This window comes from Petaurus breviceps, unplaced genomic scaffold, assembly GCF_028583685.1.
Source record: "Petaurus breviceps papuanus isolate PSGF00001 unplaced genomic scaffold, PetGlider_PUasm1.0 177, whole genome shotgun sequence".
Taxonomy (NCBI): Eukaryota; Metazoa; Chordata; class Mammalia; order Diprotodontia; family Petauridae; genus Petaurus; species Petaurus breviceps.
Genome location: NW_027185776.1, coordinates 2,967,520 through 2,985,029, shown reverse-complemented (window position 1 = coordinate 2,985,029; position 17,510 = coordinate 2,967,520). Strand labels below are relative to the sequence as shown.

At 39.5% G+C, this 17,510-nt stretch overlaps 1 protein-coding gene across 4 annotated transcripts in view; it reads left to right on the top strand.

Moving 5' to 3' along the window:
• The window catches only part of CCDC88C (coiled-coil domain containing 88C), a 238,958-nt gene that overhangs the window by 141,494 nt on the left and 79,954 nt on the right, over positions 1-17,510 (top strand). For all 4 annotated transcript variants that reach the window (XR_011167950.1, XM_069085999.1, XM_069086000.1 and 1 more), the window contains exons 11-13: positions 9,431-9,577; positions 11,587-11,731; positions 16,059-16,243. Coding sequence is in view for 3 of the 4 variants with exons in the window: in XM_069085999.1 (XP_068942100.1) it covers positions 9,431-9,577; positions 11,587-11,731; positions 16,059-16,243 (477 nt within the window). In the remaining variant the exon portion in view is untranslated. The remainder of the gene's footprint in view (positions 1-9,430; positions 9,578-11,586; positions 11,732-16,058; positions 16,244-17,510) is intronic.

Below are 17,510 nucleotides of genomic sequence, written 5' to 3'. Positions count from 1 at the left end.
GATTGTTTGTCCACAATGCCCCCATACAATACGTTTTCCAGCTAGTTTTTAGTTATTTCTTTTTTTGTAATCTCTAGAGCAATGAGTTTCATTTATTTTTTTTAAAATTATTCTTAACATTAAAATTTTTTTAATTCCAAATTCTTTTCCTCCCTTTAGCCCCTCCCCTACTCACTGAGAAGGCAAGCAATATGATACCCAATTATACGTGTGAAATTAGTTTAGAGTCTTCTAATAAGTGTAGTCTTGAGGAAACAGCACAAGACTGGGAGTTAGAAGACCTGAGTTCTGGTCCCATCCAGTACTGCCACCATCTTACTTGGGTAAATAACTAAAAGATTTGGGGCAGATCATATCCTATCTCTGTGGTTCCATGGTATCGAGCATATTGGGAGTAAGCCCATTGTAAGAACATTTAGTCATAATCCTTCTGAGATGTGATAAAGCTCTCCTCTGAAATGAATTACTCCAGAGAAGGTTTTCATGCTATTTCTGCCATTTGAAGAATGGATATCTGTTTCTCCACATATCTTGCTGTTCTGTTAACAGTCTTTAAAATGGTTCTATAACTTTTTAGACAATAAAATATGATTTGTGCAACATTCTATTTTGTGTTGAAAAGGATATAGTAATTGTGAGATAGAATTCCTGTTATAGAAAGGGATGGGTATAATTTAGTGGAAACAACACTGAGTCAAAAAGACCTAGGTTCAAGTTCCAACTTCTGTTGCTTATTATCTCTCTGACTTTTTCAGCAAGTGATTTTGTCTATCTGGGCCTAAATTTCCTTCTCTGTAAAATTGGGAAGGGGATAATTGGACAAGACAACCTCTGAAGTCCTTTACAGCTCTAGACCTACGAGCCTAAAATTAGAATTAGAGTACTTTGGTGTTAGGGTGCTAGGTAGCACAGTGGGTAGAGTGTCTGACCAGGAGGTGGGAAGACCTGAGTTAATTCAGCCTCAAACACTTAGTAGATGTGTGACCCAGGGCAAGTCACTTAACCCTGTTCACTTGTTTCCTCATCTGTAAAATGAGCTGGAGAAGGAAATGGCAAGTACTCCGGTCTCTGCCAAGAAAACCCCAAATGGAGTCATGAAGAGTAGGACACAACTGAAATACTGAACAACAACAATTTATTTGCTGGAGAAGACCTTAAAACAGGGGTGGGGAGCCTGTGGCCTTCTAGGAGACTAAGTGATTTGCCTAGGATCACAGCTAATAAGTGTCTGAGATGAGTTCTAAACTTGGGTCTTCTGATGCCAGGTCTGGTGCTCTGTCTACTCTGCTACTAATAATCTATACCAGGAGTGGGGAGCCTGCGTCCTCGAGGCCACATATGGCCCTCTGGGTCCTCAAGTGCCACTCTTTGGCTAAATCCAAATTTCATGGCCTTGAGGCTGCAGGTTCCCCACCCCTGATCTACCGTGTTTCCCCAATAATAAGACAGTGTCTTATTAATTTTTTTGGAAAGAAAAACACCAGAGGGCTTATTTTCATGGGAGGGCTTATGTTGTCCTGCCTCAGCTCTCCTCTGCGGCACTGCTCTCAATGGCGCCAGCAAGCAAATCATTGGGAAGAACAGGATGACACGCTCACTGCTGTAGCTCCGGAGCTCGGCGTGCGTTTCACGGGGGAGGGGGGGGACCAGGGGGCGGGGGGGGCAGTGCATACAGAGGGTACCGTAATGTAGCGTGTAGCAATCTCAATAGGGCTTATTTTCGGGATAGGTCTTATTATCGGGGAAACACGGTATGCATATAAGGGTTTTCTTGAGAAATGTTGAGGAGAATCCTTCTAAAATAGACCTAGGTGACTTTCTCAGTCCCTTCTGGCATGGATACTCTGTTACTTATTAAGTGCCAATGACTTAGTTTCTGGAGGCAGAATGCAGTTCCAGACTTGTCCTGTCAGGAGGTTTGGGTGCCTCACCTTAGATCTTCAGTGCTGAAACTATAATGAGAGTGTCTGAGGTATTTCAAATGCTTCACCTGCCCATCTTCTTTAAAAATTTTTTTAAAATTCTTAAATACCCTCAAAATAAGCATTTTTATATTAATATAAAACACAAAAAAGAGGATTCTGGACTAAACTATGAATTTCTTTTCATTCTGCCTGCTTTTTTAAAAACCATGTGATAAAAGTGAATGCATCGCTTTCAAAATTTCCATGCTTGTCTGGGCTTCCTTCTGTTCTCCTCTTAAAAAAAAATGTTTCTATAACTCTTTGGTTTTTGGTGTTACTAATTACTTACTTCCCGTAAGAACCTGGCCCCCGATTATAAACAAAAGAGGGAGAAAATCCCCATTGTAACAATAAGCATAGTCAAATAAAATAAATCCACCCAGTGGCCGTGTTCAAAAATGTATGTCTTAATTGCATCTTCCCTTTATCATATCTTTGTAGGTAATATTCTTCATCATAAATCTTTTTGAGGTGTGGTTGGTCATTGCTTTGATCAGAGTTCGTTTTTTGTTGTTGTTTTTATAAATAGTATTACTGTCCCTGTACTACTGGTTCAGCTCACTTCATTCTTTATCCTATCATACTTTCCATGATTCTCTGAAACTGTCCCCTTCTAGCTATCTCTTGAATCTTGTATTTGCATTTCGGAGTTCCTATTTGGTTCACAAATCTTTTAATCAGAAATGCTTGAAAATTCCTATATTCCATTGTGTGTGATCCTGTGTTTCCTTGGTCCTTGAACTTTTTTCCCCCTAATTCACCCCCCAAGAATAATAACAAAAAACAAACCCTGAATTTTAGCTATAACATTCCTGGTGCTTGTTTCCCTTTGGGGCTCTTTTTAGGAAATTATCAGTGGATACTTTCTGTTTCTAATTTGCCCTCTGGTTCTAATAGAGCTTAGCAATTATTTGAGATTTCTGGAACTTTGTCCTGGAATTTTTTTTTTTTTTTGATTATGAGTTTTAGAGAGTCTAGTGATTCCAAGTGATCTTATCTTAACCTGTTTTCCAGGTTTCTGGTTTTTCATAGTATATAGATTTTATATGTTCTTTTTTAAATCTTTAATTTGGTTCTAATATTTCTTACTCTTTCATGGAGTCATTGATATCTGTCTGGTTTCTGTTAAGGTTTTCAGGGAATCTTGTCTTAGGTAAGGTTTATCACTTTTCTTTTCTGAATATCTTATTCTCCTTTCCTTTAGACCTTTTATTTCATTTTTTTTAAATGTTGCTTCATTTCTAGGTATTTATGTAGTCCTTGTGGAAAGTAAATTTTTCCCTTTGAATCACTGTGTGTAGTTGTTCTGGGGGTTACTTTCTCCTAGTTTGAAATTTTAAGTTTATCTCTTGATCTGTAATAATTCTTAATAGTGGTCAGTATACTCATTGGTTTACTCATATCTCCCTCACTTCTCTTCCTGAATTGGAGCTTCGTGCAAGGGCTAAGCTCTACCCTCTGATGTGATTTTGGGTGAAATAGTCAGCCATGCTTGACCTATGTCACCTTTCCTACCTTTAGGCTTCTGGGTGATTTTTATGTAATTCTGGGGTGGTAAAAGTCACTTACTCATGTTTCTCATTTGATTTCTTGATCCTTATTTGGTCTGGTGTAATTTTCAGGTTTTTTCTCTAGTAGATCTGCAGGAGCTGGGCTCCTTACTTCCGTCCAGGTAGCCATTTTGGCCAAAAGTCTTCACATCCAGCATTTTATGAAGCTAGATAGGATAGGGACACACAGAAAATAGGAATGAAATATTTCAGGTGTAGAATAAAATTATTTTCCTAAACTGAAATAACCAAGAGAACAGAATAACTTAGTTAAATATGATGTCTCAACCTACTAACCAATTCAACATTTCTTTGTTCTCTGCTTTTCAGTCCCTTGACCCTTAGCCCTAAGTTACTAGCCCCTCTCCCTTGCACCTTCATCTGTTTCTTCTGATCCTGCTCATGAGCTGAAGGAAGTTTGACAACCTTTATGACTAGATACATTACAGATTTATGTTAATGTAGTTTCAGTTGGGTCCTCCCTACATCAAGGCAATCCTTTCTTCCCTCCATTTCTCACTCCTTGAAGAAACATCATTCCCTACTTTCACCTTTCTCCTAGTCATTGACAAAGAAGTTGCTTTCCTTTTCCAAGGCCACCCCTTCTATAATCAAGTTGTGTACTTCATCCTTTCCCATTCCTTCCTCCTCAGTGGATTAACTTCTCCCTATATACTGGTTTCTTCCCTACTCCCTTTGAACAGAACTCCTTTGAAGTCTTCCTCAATAAGAAGCATTCACTAGATCTTCCCAGTCTCTTATACCTCTCCTTCCTTTCCCAAACAAATTGCTTGAAAAAGTCATCTACACTTGCTGTTTCTCCTGCTTCTCCTCTCTCTCATTCTTCAGCCTTTTACGATCTAGCTTCCATTCTCATCCCTCCACAACTCTGCTCTCTGAAAGGTTACCAGTGATCTCTTAATTGCCAAGACTCATGGTCTTTTCTAGGTCCTAATCCTGCTCAGCCTGTCTGTGGCATTTGACACCATTGACCCCTCTCTCCTCTTGGATACTCTGTGCTGTCTAGGACTTTATAGCAATATTGGCTACCTTTCTCCCTGTCTGATATTCCTCCATCTCCTTTCCTGATTTACCATCTATATCTTGTCCTCAGCCATGCATGTTCCCCAAGATTCTTCTGTAGTTAACTTCTCCCTCTGTATTCTCTCTTGATAACCTCATTAGTTCTCATAGGTTTAACTATTATATGTATGCAAATGAATAATATATATTCTTAATATAGATTATATATACTGATACACTCAAACATTACATATAGATATATGTTAAATCTATGTCATTTACATATTTTACATATATATATATTTATGTGTGTAGAGTATGCATACACATACACACACATCTTCAGCCCCAGTCTCTCCCATCATCTTCAGTTACACATTACATTTCAAGGTGGATGCCCCAGAGACATCTCAGACTCCACATGTCCAAAACTGAAGTCATCATCTTTCTTTCTCAGATATTCCTTTCCTCCAAATTTCCCTGTTTCTGTCAAAGGCACCACCATCCTTCCATTCTCCTGGGTTTATAACTTCAGCATTGTTCTCAACCCTCTTACCCCACACAGTAATTAAATCAGTGACTAAATCTTGCTTTTTCTGCCTCCACAAAATCTCTCATGTGTGACCCCTTCTCCTCACTCTCATAGCTACCACCTCATCACTTCTCACCTTGAGTATTGCAGCTGCCTCTTAGTTGGATACTTTGGTTTAAGTCTCTGATCACTACAGTCTGTCCTATACACTACTGCCAAAGCAATTTTCCTTAAGCGTAAAGCTGACCGTGAAACTTCCCTACTCAGCCAATTCCAGTGACTTCCTGTTGCTTCTAGGTTAAAACATAAACTCATTTGTTTAGTTTTTAAAGGTCAGCAACATATCTGGTCAGCCATACTGGACATTGTTCACTCTGGACATCTGTTCTCACTGGAAATTGCTCTGCATTCCTGTACCCTGCTGTCCAGCCAAACTGGCCTTGCCTCTGTTCTTCATACATAACACTCATTTCTGTCCTTCCTACCTTTGCATTGTCTGTACCACCTGCTTAAAATGTATTCCATTCTGTCTTTGGCCTCATTGTGTTTCTCTCTCTTCCTTTGAGATGCAGCTCAAACACTATTTCTACATCATGTGTTTCCTGATCCCTTAATAGCTAGTGCCCTCCCTCTCAAATTACCTTGGAATTTAACTACTGAGTATTTATTTGAATTTATTCATTTGATATTTATGTGAGATATGTGTATGCATATATCTATGTATGTACATATACATGTCTATGTCTGTATACATATACCTGTACTGTATACCTACCTAAATGTAATGTATACACACATATACCTATATATTTATGTACTTATATATCTCACATAAATATTAATGTGACTAAATATATATATGTTTATGTATATGTATATAAAGCAATTTATTAGCTCTCCATTAGAATGTAAGTTCATTCTGAGTAGAGATTGTTTCTTTCTTTGTACTTGTTTGCATATTACCTAGGGTAATGCCTGATACATAATAAGTGTTTCAAAATGCTTGTTGGTTGATTGATTTTTTAAAAATGGTTAATGGTTTATAATTCTTAGTATTTTTAAAAACAGCCTCTTTCAGTTATCAGTTTTTCTTTTTTTGGTTCATTTTTTCTACTTCTCTGATTTTCTTCTTTTATGCTTGTTTTGGGGTTACTAATTACTTGATTTTTTCCTAGTTGATTTAATTAATACTTTTTTTATTGCTACCTTTTAGTTTTGTATCAGATACATTTTCCAGTCCATCTCTTTCTTCCTCCTTCTGCTTCTCAGGGAGTTGACCCTTAGAATACAGAACAAAAAAAGAAACAAAGAAAAACAGTTTAGTAAAACTCACTGTAGTGCTCCATACCCATAGCTCCCCACCTCTGTCAAGGAGGGGAAATGCCTTCTGAAGATACAACCAAACCATCTACAGTTCTTCATTTTCCCCTTTGATTAAAACTTTGCCCTTTGACCAAAATGAGTGGTTTTTTTTTCCCACCAGTCCTTTTGGATTCCAGCCTAAGTGTGCCCCAGCCAATTTTTCTTGCATCTCTATGGGCAACCAGCCAGCTGCAGGATATGAATGACCTACCTAACCTTGTTCTTTGTGTTATAATCAGTGAGAGTAAGGGGGTAGAAAAGCTAATAACAGGCTTCTTGTCCACCCAGAAAACACCGTCCGGATTCCCAGTGCATGCTTGAAGGCATTCAGGAGTGTGTATGGGGGGATTCTTACAGGGCTCTGAAATGGCTCTACCGAATGGTGAGCAGTAAATACCAAGAAAATGAAAACATTTGTCCTAGGGCCCTTGTAATATGGAGGGCAACAGCGATGTGATGGGAGAGCACAATTGTTTCCTTTAGATGTTTCCTTTAGCAGTTGGTTGCAGCGCTAAGGTGATAAACATACCCAGGCCCTCTTAGGTCACCGTGGGGCAGGCAGAATTGCTTTATTTGGCGTTGGGGCTTGGCTTTTGCTGGAGAACGGTCCTCTTCTAAGCTCAGGCTGAAAACTTTTCAAGGCAAAGAACTTTTAATTTTCTGGAGGCATGAATGTACCATTAGAAAATCCACTTTGAAAAAGGAAGATGGTCCAAATAGACATTTCATTACCAAATGCTTCCTTGAATCTCTAGGGCTGCCTGCCTAATTTAAATCTTCTGTGTGCTTCATCATTTTCTAACCTGTGTTATGATTAGAGGTATCTCATCCCCTCTTTCCTTTTCCCCCTTTCCTATTAGATTCTTAGGTCTTTAAGGGCAGATGTTCAGGTCATCTGTTTTTTTTTTTCACACATGACACCCCATCTACCATCTCCAATCCATCCTACACACTTACCAAAGTAATTTACCTTAAATACAGACCTAACTATATTACTTCCCTACTCAGCCAACTCCAATAGTCTTTTTTTTTTTTGCTTTTTTTGGAGGGGGGAAGGTAGGGCAATTGGGGTTAAGTGACTTGCCCAAGGTCTCACGGCTAGTTTTTTGTGTTAAGTGTCTGAAGCTGGATTTGAACTCAGGTCCTCCTGACTCCACAGCCAGTTTTCTATTCACTGTGCCACCTAGCTGCCCCAAGCCAAGTCCAATAGTTTCATATTGCCTTTTGGATACATAATAGCTAGCATCTAAATGTCACCCTACTGTGTACCAAGCACTGTGTTAAGCGCTTTACAAATATTATCTCATTTGACACTCATAACAACCCTGGATGCTATTATTATTAACACCAATTTACAGATGAGGAACTGAGGCACAGAGAGGTTACAAAGCTAGTGTCTGAGGGCAGATTTGAGCTCAGGTCTTCCTGATACCAGGCCAGCTCTATCCGCTGTACCACCCAGCTGTCCTAAATTGATAAAATATCAAGTTTTCTGCGTAGTTTTTGAGGGTCTACAGAGTCTGCCCCAACCTATTTTTCCATCCTCTTTGGACATTATTCTGCCTTCCTCCAGTCTGCTCTCCAGCCAAACTGTCCTCTCTGGTCCTCAGACACAATACTCCCATCTCTAGAGGAGGCCTTTGCTGTGGTCTCCCATGAGCCTGGAATCCGCTCCCTCCTTACCTTTGCATCATAGACTCCCTCTTTTTTTTTTTTTAATTAATATTTGTCATGTGTAGGGAGGTCAGGGCCATTTCTTCTACTTTTAGAAGGTTATTGATCTGTTTTAAACTTGTCATATGGGATGTAAAAAACCATTTAAGGTCTCAAACATTCCTTGGATTAGAAGTCAGAAAACACAATTGAGGTTTCCTGAAATAAATTGTCTTGCCTTATTTGAGGAACAGATTCTGCTCTGTAGGTATGTAAATATCCCCTCTCAATCAGCCCATTTCGAACTCTGTCTTCTTTTAAGGCGCAGCTCAGACACTCTTTTCCGAATGAATCCTTTCCTTATCTCCTCCAGCCACTAGTGCTTTCCCTCCCAAACCACATTGTATTTGAGTTAAAGAATATATATACAGCATAAATAGGTGAATAAATGTAAGTAAGAATTGTTTCATTCATTTGCTCAATCAATATGCATTTATTATTGTTGTCCTGTTCTTTTGATCCTGTCTGATTCTGCATGACCCCATTTAGGGTTTTATTGCCAAAGATGCTGGAGTAGTTTGCTTTCCTTCTCTCCAGCTCATTTTTCAGATGAAGAAACTGAAGTAGATAGCGTTAAGGGCCTTGCCCACGGTCACACCGCTAGTAAGTGTCTGAGGCCAGATTTGAATTCAGGAAGATACATCTTCAGGCCCAGCACTCTGTCTACTGCACCACTAGACACTTAATAAATGCTTGTTGGGGTGTCGAGGTGGCACAGTGAATCTGTGAAAACGCTGGCCCTGGAGGAGGACCTGAGTTCAAATGTGGCCTCAGTCTCTTAACACTAGCTGTGTGACCTTGGGCAAGTCACTTAACCCCAATTGCCTTACCTTTCCCCCTTCCAAAAAAAAAAAGCAAAAAAAAATGCTTGTCGATCGACTAGTTGAATTGTATCTTTGTGCCTAGCACAGGACCTTGAACATAGTCAGTGCATAATAAATTCATAGTTGAATTTGATTATCACATGATTAAGGTAAACTGATGATGATATTCAAGAAAGCTTATAACAAGTTTTTCTAGTTAGAAACAGTTGCCTATTTTATAAAGGTATGTCTCAGTTTGGATTTTTTAAAATGTAGAAAATTGATTTGAATTGATCTAATGAGATGATGTTGTTAATGATCAAATGTTACTCATAGACAAAACTGCTTCATGCAGTGTGTTTATTTCCTGGATGTCTTTTATTTAGACTTACTTTGCCAAATAACTGGAATTGGTAGAAGGGAAATGTTCTCAATAAAAACGTTATTTTACCTAAATGCATTATGTTTGTTTATACTATCTAGGAGTTGAGAGAAGATAATATCATCCTAATTGAAACCAAGGCAATGTTGGAAGAACAGCTGACGGCCGCTCGTGCCCGAGGTGACAAAGTTCATGAGCTGGAAAAGGAAAATTTGCAACTGAAATCCAAACTTCATGATGTGGAACTGGTAACGAAGTTTTGGTACTAAATTATATTTGAGGAGTGACAGTCTCTTAAGCTTTCAGCTGCTTTATTTTTTTTAATAGAGAATGTAGACCTCTGACAGCAGTAGCATTATTTACAGTGTGGGGTTTTTTGGTATTTAAGTTTTTTCAAGAGCTAACTTCTCTCTCTCTCTCTCTGTCTTTCTGTCTCTGTCTCTGTGTCTCTGTCTCTGTCTGTCTCTGTGTCTCTGTCTCTGTCTCTGTTTCTGTCTCTGTCTCTGTCTCTGTTTCTGTCTCTCTCTCTCTCTCTCTCTCTCTGTCTTTTTCTTTCTCCTCTCTTTCCCACCCCTTCCCCCCTACTGGAAAAGATTTGTAATAAAGATTCACAGTCGAGCAAAACATGTTTCCCATGTTGACTCTGTCCAATAAATATGTCTCAATCTCTACCCCTAGTCTATCACTTCTACTTGGGGAGGTGGGTAGCATGTTTCTTTATGTGTCCTCTGGAATGGTGGTTGGCCATTTCATTGAACCAGAGTTCTTAACTCTTAGAAAGTTGTTTTTCCTTACAATGTTGTTATTGGATAAATTGTTCTCCTGGTTCTGCTCACTTTATTCTTCCGTTTATAGGAGCCTTTCTAGAGATTTCTGAAACTGACCTTTTCACCATTTCTTAACAACTAGGAAACTTCTTGACACATAGTTTGGAAGTTCAGTCTTTTATATGTGTGTGTGTGTGTATACACATACATACAAACATTTTAAAACACCATTTTTGTAGGAACAGATGGTATGGACTCAGTTATAAGCCACAGGTCTCATTGACAGTGTTTTTTAGCCTTATTCTGGAGCAATAAAGGATCAGGGAAGATTTGTACTATAACCCAACATCATGATGACCCCAACCATAGAACTGAAAATTAATTTTGCATCAAAAAAAAATGTCTTTTGTTGAAATCCATTTTTAGGGGCTCTCATGTCCCAAACTAGCATAAATGCATAGCTTTAGACTAGGGATTCTTTATCTAGGACCTCTCAATTAAAAAAATTTTTAAAACAATTGATTAAATTTAAATTGAATTTAATTAAATAAATTGAATTAAATTAAAAATTGATTACAAAGGAAGCCCATTATATTGGAAAATAATGGGTTTCCTTTGTAATCTTACATATTTTATTTTAGGTTTTAAAAAACAGTACTCTGTAAAGCAATCCATAATTTTTACCAGACTGCCAAAAGATTTTACCATATTGGCAAAGGGGAAAAATGTTAAGAATCCTTTCCTTAATTCTTTTTTTAAAGTCCTCTTGTGTGACCTAGAGTCAGGAGACCTGGATTCAAATCTTAGCTCCCTGGGCTTTTCCATTCTTTCTAACTATTAGCAATAACCCTTTGGTGAACAAACATTTATCTCACGCTACGCGCGCGCCAGGCTCTGTCCTAAGCACTGGGGCGGGGACACAAACAAAAGCAAAAGTCCTCCCTCTCCCCCAGGGGTGCACCCATCTAAGTGGGAGTCGCTTAGCTGCTCTGGGACTCGGTTTCCTCACCTGTAAAGCAGGGATCATGATGCTTGTACCGCTCCCTCCCAGGCTGGTTGTAAGAAAGTGCTTTCTAACCCGTAAGGCACCATAGAAATGTAAGTTACTGTTACCTGGAAATGAGGCACTGTTCTTCATTTAACTAACGTAGGCTGGAAGTATTGCTGGCTCTTCTCTGGCAGGGTTCTTTTCCAGCATGTTTTTTAGAGGGATACCCATCTAAGTTTTGACAAATGCATCAGGCCTTGCACATCCTTCACCCTTTTTCTTTAATGACTTTTTTGTTGAGATCTTCATTTTTATTTTTATACCCCCTGAATTTCCTGTTTCCCCTACATCCTTTTTTCTTAAAGCTGTCATGACACATCCATTATGAAATGCTTCACACTTCTGCCCTGCCAGGAGCAGCTGGTTTGTTAATGACAAGAACCGGTCCCTAGATGTGCTGAGTTTTGCCCCTTCTCTCCCTATGTTCTTTCTTCTTCCCTAGGACAGGGATACGGATAAGAAGCGAATTGAAGAACTTTTGGAAGAAAACATGGTCCTGGAGATTGCTCAGAAGCAGAGTATGAATGAATCTGCCCACCTGGGCTGGGAGTTGGAACAGCTGTCCAAGAATGCTGACCTTTCAGATGGTAAATAGACCAAGGAGACAGAGACTCAGTATTAACTGTCTTTTTAGTTTCCATCCCAAAGAACTAAATCTGACATCATTTCCCTTGGAGTCTACATCAAGCCTGATAATTCAACCCCAAAGACCTAATTACCTTTAAAATGCCACTTGGAATTGCTTCTGTCTATTCCTTCCCCACCCCTTGAAAGTAAAAAGTTCAATAACCTTTTCTCTGGAGTGAGAAATATAGATTGTTATTATGTCATTTCCTTCCCCTATGGGAACCCCCATGGCATTCTAAGTGTAAGCCAGCATGGTACCCAGAGACTGTCTTAGTCAGATTTATGAATGGCTAAGAATACTTGATGGCAGAGGAAAACTCCCAAATGACCATTTGTCCCCACTGAAGCCTGTGCCTTGGGCATTCTTATGGCCATTATATATTTGCCAAAGTAGAAAAAGATGTCAGCCATTTTCCCCCATTCTCTGAGATATACCAAGTAGATGTTTTTTTTTTGTTGTTGTTGTTTTGCACAAATCAGTAACATTTATTAAACATTTACTGTGTGTACCAGGCACTGGGCTGATAACTTGTGATAAAAGGAAAGACAAAAGCATAACATGCATAATATAATAGTCTCTCAAATTATTGGATAATTTGCCTACCCCTATTAACTTATTCCACATAGATACTATTACCTGGTGAAGAACTTCCTGGGGAAAAAGTCTCCTTATTGGAAAGGATTTTATGAACAAGGAATCAGAATTACACCAGGAAGCATTGATGCACAGATAACAGGAGGTTCTAAAAAAGGACATATGCATAGTCACCACTGATGATGGTGATTTCGTATTTGCATTAGATTTTAGTATTTGTAACTTTCAAAGTTTTTTTTAGTGAAAATCTTGTATTTTTTCTCAGCAGAGGAAAAAGATCAGTTATCAGTTCATCAGAAATGTTTCATTATTAATGGTGGGAGAACATAGTTTAAATCTTGATCATTGATTCATTCTGAAAGTATGTATTATTGGGGATACAGAGGGAACTGTTAAAAAGTTCATTATTTATCGCTCAGCAACCATTTTATTAAGTGCTTACTCTATGCAGATAAAATTCACATAACACTCAATCCCTCCAATCTGGCAAACTTTTTATTAGGGAAATAAGCATTTCAAAAATTTATTAATAAGCCTTTTGTAGTATATTATTAAACACCTCTTATGTGCAAGTGATATACTTGCGCTAATGATACAAAGATGATGGAAAAGTTTCATCCTCCAGGAATCTGTGTTTTACTAGAAGGCCAAATAACAAATGAGTGCATGTTCCTGATAATCAGCAGTGGAGTAGCAGTGCTAAGAGAAGAAGGTATCAGGAGGGGCTCCCCGTTGGCAGTAGCTCTGGAGCTGAGCCTCAAAGGGAGGAGGGGGAGGAGTCCATTGTAGGCATGGGTCATAGCTTTATAGCTGCATGGACGTATTAGACAGGATGCCATATCTGTAAGCCAGTTTGGCTAGAATGTATAAACATGTGACTCAGGGTGGTAATAATAAGGATGGAAAGGTACCCTGGAGCAAGATTATGGAGGACTTTATTTTTTTAATTTTTTAATTTTTATTTTTTTGTGGAGGACTTTAAATGCCAAGCCCCAAAAATTGTATTTTATTAGAGAGACTTTAGGAGGGATGGGGAACCTATGGCCTCAAGGCCACATGTGGCCCTCTAGGTCCTCTAGTGCAGCCCTTTGACTGAATCCAGACTTCATAGAACAAATCCTCTTAATAAAATGATTTGTTCTGTAAAACTTGGACAAAAGGCTGCACCCCAAGACCTAGAAGGCCACATGTGGCCTCAAGGCCGCAGGTTCCCCACCCCAGGACTATAGCAATCTATTGAAGGTTATTAAGTAGGGAGAAGACAAGGACAAGGGATATGGTGACAGAAGTGGAGATAGCCAAGTAATGCAATGGATGGAGTGCTTGGGCTAGAGTCAGGAAGACCTCAGTTCAAATTTTTCTTATTAACAGTATGTCCCTGGGAAAGTCACTTAACCTCTGTTTGCCTCAGTGTCCTCTTTTGTAAAAATGAGAATAATAACAGCACTTATTTCCCAGTGTTATTGTGAGGATCAAATTAAATAATATTTATAAAGCACTTAGCATAGAGAGTCTAATTTGGAGAAAAGCTAGCATCCCAGTCTGTCTAGAATTCAGAATCTGTTAAGATGAATAGGATGAGACACAGGCCTATGGACCAAATCATCTCTCTCTCTTTTTTGTTACTTTATCTAGGTGGATCATTGGGAAAGAGCAGTAGGTTTGGAGTCAGGAAGAACTGAATTCAGAGATAGGTTCTCTGTGACCCTGGGCAAGTCACTTCATCTCTCTGGCCTCAGTTTCCTCATCTGTTCAGTATGGATAATAGGCTTTACTGTACAGGGTTGTTGAGAGAGTATCAAATAGAATAACATGTAAAGTGCTTTTGCAAACTTTAAAGCATGATATAAATGCCAGCTGTTGTTATTTTTATTGTTATTAAATTGATGTTTGTATTTTGGGGCGCATTTCTGATCATGTCATTCTGCTTTAGATTTCTTCAGAAGCTCACTAGAGCCTACCAGATATAGCCCAAATACCTTATCCTGGTATCCAAGGCCCTTCATCCTACTTTCTTTTTTAATTAGTATTAATTTTTAAATTATTTTTCATTATTGCACAGATGTCTTGGTTACATTACCAAGGGGATAGTGCATGGGTCACATGCTCTAAAGAAAACTAGGAATTCAAAGGAGTGAAGGGGAACACGGAAGCAAGGATGGGGGACAGTCTGGACAAATGCTCACCCCTCGGTTTTTCCAGCCTTATCTCATGCTGTTCTCCACATGGGCAGGCTCCCACCACTTGAACTGCTCTTCCTTCCCCATGTGTGTTCTGTATGTTCCATCTCTCTGCCTTTGCCTGGGCCAAAACATAAAGACCAGGTAATTTAGTGTTGCTGGGCACTCACAAATTTTTTTAAAATAAGGTCTGCGATTTCAGGTTGTGAGCTCCTTAGAATCTTCCCTGAAGTTTGTAATAATCTTAGAGCAGTGTGTTAGGCATTGAGATATTAAGTGACTTGCCCAGAGTCACATATCTAGTCTAGGTAGGAGGTAGAATCTGAATTCAGAACTTTTCTGCATTTGAGGCCCGATCTTATTCCACTCCACTGCCCTGTCACTCATGATGTGGGCTCAGAAATCCCAATTCGTTGCTTTACAAGCTCCTTAGGCTGTTATTTAAGGCCCTCCATAGTCTGAGTCCAGCCTACCCATCTTTAATACAGGATATCCCAGAAATCTTAGTGTAGTTTTAGTTTTTTGTTGTTTTGTTTTTGATGGTTTTTTTGGAGGCAATTGGGGTTGTGACTTGCCCAGGGTCACACAACTTGTGTCTGACGCCAGGTTTGAACTCAGGTCTTTCTTACTCCAGGGCTAGTTAGTGCTCTATCCACTATGCCACCTAGCTACCCAGTTTTAAATTTTAATAGCTTTAAACTGCACTAAGATTCTGTGACACCCTGTACATGTGTCTAACCTCCCCACCCCTCTAACAAAAGCTCATGGAGAGCTGGAATGTATAATTTTTCACCTTTTAAAAAAATTCCATCTTTATCATGACTTTCATATTTTTGTTTTGTTTTAGGGTCTTGTTTCATTCCTTCATTTTTATTTATCCGTTCCTTCCTCCCCCCTCCCTTTTTTCCTTCCTTCCTCCCTCCCTCCCTTCCTTCTTCCCCTCTTCTTTCCTGCTTTCTTTCCTTCCTTCCTTCATTTATCCACCCATCCATCCATCCATCCAGTTTGTATATGTGTAGACGTACAGTTTCAGTAGTGCAGGGAACCCTCCAGTGATGATGAAACTCCTTTTTACCAATGCAGATCGGCATTTATTCAGTAATATAGAGTTCTAGAGAGAGTGGCTTGCGGCACTAATGACTTGCTCACCCAGAATCTCACTGTTAGCCATTAGGTGTCAGAGTCAGGACTTGAACTCAGGTCTTTCTGAGTCTCTGGCACATACCTGATCCACTGTTCCTTCTTGTCTCTTGCAAGTGGCCACATAACCAATCAGTGGGGTGGAATTGATTCTGTTGGGACACTTGAGCGATGCTTTAGGGTGCTGAGTTCTGATTCAGTCAGGACTTGAACTCAGGTCTTTCTGAGTCTCTGACACATGCCTGATCCACTGTTCCTTCTTGTCTCTTGCAAGTGGCCACATAACCAATCAGTGGGGTGGAATTGATTCTGTTGGGACACTTGAGCGATGCTTTAGGGTGCTGAGTTCTGATCCTGTCGATCTTCTCCTAGCATCCAGGAAGTCGTTTGTGTTTGAGTTGAATGAGTGTGCCTCGAGTCGGATTTTGAAGCTAGAGAAGGAGAACCAGAGCCTTCAGAACACCATCCAGGAGCTGAGAGATGCCTCACTGATTGCAGAAGAAAGCAAACTGAAATTTGTGGAACTTGAAACAGAGAACCATCAACTCAGCAGAAAGGTAATGTCCTCCTCCTGCTCTGCCGGCCGGGTCACTGTGGGGCTGTGTGGAGCCCACGAGAGGAGGAAAGGTCAGATGAAGGCTGTCCAGTAAGGAAGCTTGCCATCACCTGTACCAAGTTCCCAGGAAAGGATACGTAACAAAATCAGGAAATAACAGCAGGGCAGTGAGAACAATTAATAATTGATATGGAGTGAATACTATCATGTAGTAAACAGTAATAAAAAAAAAGCTCATGTTTAAAAAACTAAAAATGAGACATTGGATAAGAGCTATTTTGTGACTTGAGTATAGACGTGAATAAACTAACTAAGTTAGACTCAAGAGGCAGTGGAAGTAGGAAAAGCAGGACTGGAAGTCAGAAGACTGGATTTTAATCACAGCCCTTCTCTGAGACCTTGAACAAGTCCCTTCAGTTTCTTAAGCCTCAACTTTCTTATCTGTAAAATAGACATGAAAATTTCCTGCCTCGATCTCTTTCACTGTTCTGTTGAGGATCTAATAAACTAATATATTTGAATGCACTAGGAATACAAATACAAAAAAATGAAAATGCTACATACACAATGTATTATTCTACATAAAAAATGGTGGTTGGTTGATTGATTTTTTTTTTTTTTTTGCTTTTTGGAGGTCAGTTGGGGTTAAGTGACTTGCCCAAGGTCACACGGCTAGTTTTTGTGTTAAGTGTCTGAGGCCGGATTTGAACTCAGGTCCTCCTGACTCCAGGGCCGGTGCTCTATTCACTGTACCACCTAGCCGTCCCAGATTGATTTACAAAGCACATAGAAAAGAGTGAGACAAGGTAGTCATAGCTCGTAATTGCTCACTGAAGTTAGAAATAGGGCTTGGCTGAACTGCATATATACAGGGTGGTCTTCTTGGCCCAAGTTTCCTATTGGATGCTTATGAAACTGCTATAAACAGCCTCCTTTTTTGGTGGTACAGTGGACAGAATGTTGGACTAGGAGTCAGGAAGACCTGATTTCCAACATAGTCTCCTATTCTTACTGATTGAGTGACCATGTAAATGACGCCATCTCAGTTTCCTCTTGTCAAATGGAGAAATAATGGCAACAACAAGCTTCCGGGTTATGAGAGGTCCAGATGAGATGTTTGTGAAGTGCTTTGTAAACCGTAAAGCACAGTATAAATCCTAGCCAGTATCATCCCCATCCCCTTCTCCATCCCCATCTCCATCCCCATCCCAATCTCTGTGCCCTTATCCATCCCCATCCCAATCTCTGTGCCCTTATCCATCCCCATC